At 37.4% G+C, this 2453-nt stretch overlaps 1 protein-coding gene across 1 annotated transcript; it reads left to right on the forward strand.

Moving 5' to 3' along the window:
- The first annotated feature begins 998 nt into the window (after positions 1-998).
- On the forward strand, positions 999-2041 carry LOC113313094 (bromodomain-containing protein DDB_G0278469-like). Its single transcript, XM_026561816.1, has 4 exons — positions 999-1323; positions 1462-1637; positions 1753-1974; positions 2030-2041. The coding sequence occupies exons 1-4, from the start codon at positions 999-1001 to the stop codon at positions 2039-2041; spliced, it is 735 nt and encodes a 244-aa protein (XP_026417601.1).
- Positions 2042-2453: the final 412 nt, after the last annotated feature.

Raw genomic sequence — 2453 nt, forward strand, 5'->3', positions numbered from 1 at the left:
AGCAACAGAGAATAAAAAATCATGTTAATGGGGAGGTGCTCTTCATGGGCTCATGACTACATCTTTAGTGTAATAATTGTAGTAGCAAAGATATGTGGAGTACTAGTGCAGAAGTTTAGCCACTGTGATGCATGAAGTATAATTTAGAATTCGTAAGAATTTGTGATTTGATAGGTGTAGCCTTATTCTCTTTAGGTGTATGATTTGATTATATTTGTGCCAAAGCATGAAGTTTAGCCACTGTGATTATATTTTTGCAAGGCATAACTGCAATAATGAAGACTAACAAGGAAACAATAAAGAAAAATCTGGTCAGGGAGTTGGCCATAAAGGTAAAGGCTTCTCATCTCAATTTCAGTGTAAATAAATTTATTCACCATATCATTTTAACTAACCTATATGCATTATTGTTGCAGATGAAAAACAAACAGTCCAAAACTGATAAAGGTTCTCCATCTGCAGAACCATCCCTTCCACCTGAAAGTAGGCGATCATCACCAAGGAACAAGAAGTTTGCGATAAAGGTAAAGACTTTTCATCTCAATTTCACAAAAAACTACTTACCTTCTCATTTTACTAAGCTACACTTTTTGCAGATGAAAAACAAACAGTCCAAAACTGATAAAGGTTCTCCATCTGCAGAACCATCCCTTCCACCTGAAAGTAGGCGATCATCACCAAGGAACAAGAAGTTTGCGATAAAGGTAAAGACTTTTCATCTCAATTTCACAAAAAACTACTTACCTTCTCATTTTAACTAAGCTACACTTTTGCAGATGAAAAACAAGCAGAACACTCAACAGTCCCCAACTGAAAGTGCTTCACTCACTTCAAAGCTGCAACCCCCAACTCAAACCAAGTCCCCGACTCCATCTCTTTCACCTGGAAGTAGGCGATCATCACAAAGGAACAAGAAGTTAGAACCAAGTGCTGTGTTTCTTCTCTCTAAATAATGTGCAACAACTCCAAAGCGTCGTCTACAACCTGAAAGTGCTGAAATGTCATCACCAACTACAAAGAGACAGGCTACTAGGAAGAAGAATGTGCAATCTGAAAGTGCTCAACATTCACAGACCACAACTACAAAGTCCCAATCAAAAAGCTCTGAAGGAGATACTGAAAAATCTGGAGTGGGGCGAAAGAATGTAAAGCGAAAACTTGACACAAGCAGCACAGGCCCATGTCTGAATGTTCAACTTAGGGATCCACACGACACTCTCGCAGATTTTCAAGATGAAGAAGAAGAGGAAGAGGAGGAGGAAGCTGTGGAAGAGGATAACTCTGATCATGTGGAGCCTGATGTGGAAGAAGAGAATGATAATGGTAATGGTGATGAGCCTGAATTGGAAGAAGAAAATGATAATGGTAATGATGATAATGAGGAAGGTGAAGAAGGAAAAGAAGCGAAGAAAAGAAAATATGTTCCACGTGGTCCAACCCAGATGTATGCACTGAAGTTAGATTCTGCTGATCCGAAAAGAACAATTTCCTTCAACTCTAATGAACAACCGATTGGTGATCCATCTGTGCAACTTGCCAGTGTGCTAGGGGTGCTTGTTCGGAAACTTCCATTAACGTACAAGGATTGGAGACTTGTCCCTTATGAAGCCAAAGAAAACATATGGAAGATAGTCTCGGTTCGCAATTGATAACTCTTTAACTCTTTTCATTCGTCAATAATTATTTAAGTCATAGTCAACAATTATTTAATTCATAGCGTATTCTAATTCAATTATTTAAATTTATTTGTAGAACCGATTCATTGTGCCTGAGTATTACAAAGACTATTATTTCAGCAAGATGGGAACTTATCTTAGAGAAGCAAGGTCAAGGAAAGCTGGTTTGGTACTCGACGCTTTGGATCGGCTACAAGGGGAAGAAAAAAAGAAACGGATGGAGAAGTTAATGCCCAGGACCATGACAGTTAGGGAGTGGGAAGAGTTTGTGAAACATGTAGACTCTATTGAATTCAGAGTAAGTAATTTCTATTATATAGAATGCCTATATATTTGTATTAAAAACTTTAAAGTCTGTCAAATGATTTTTTTACTTTTCTATTCAGGTCAGAAGAATAAAAATGCAAGAAAATCGTTCAAAACACACCACCCCACATACCATAAGTCGAGAAGGTTACGCCCGATTGGAGGTGAAATTGGTATGTTCTACAGTCTTGATATTCACCATGTGAAAGCTATTGCATCGTTAAAAATATAATTGTTTGAAGTTCTCTACAAAGTTTTATCTTAGAAATATTCTGAGACAATACCATGTTGTTATGCTATTCTTGATGACTCATGTATTGATACATTTATTTGGCAGCAAAAAGAGCAAAACACAACCAAAGAGATTGATAGAGCTATAATCTGGAAAGTTGGTCATAAACAGCGCAAAGGAAAGAAACCACATCCTGGTGTTGTAGAAGCTTTGGTAAGAAATCTTCTCATGTTACTTTG

The sequence above is a fragment of the Papaver somniferum genome, chromosome 9, assembly GCF_003573695.1.
Source record: "Papaver somniferum cultivar HN1 chromosome 9, ASM357369v1, whole genome shotgun sequence".
NCBI lineage: Eukaryota > Viridiplantae > Streptophyta > Magnoliopsida > Ranunculales > Papaveraceae > Papaver > Papaver somniferum.

Excerpts from the sequence above, each read along its gene's own strand:
- LOC113313094 (XM_026561816.1), top strand. The coding sequence starts at position 999 with ATGTCATCACCAACTACAAAGAGACAGGCTACTAGGAAGAAGAATGTG. Across the intron at positions 1,324-1,461 it reads GGAAGAAGAGAATGATAATG|ATTCTGCTGATCCGAAAAGA; the intron begins GTAATGGTGATG and ends CACTGAAGTTAG. Across the intron at positions 1,638-1,752 it reads ACATATGGAAGATAGTCTCG|AACCGATTCATTGTGCCTGA; the intron begins GTTCGCAATTGA and ends ATTTATTTGTAG.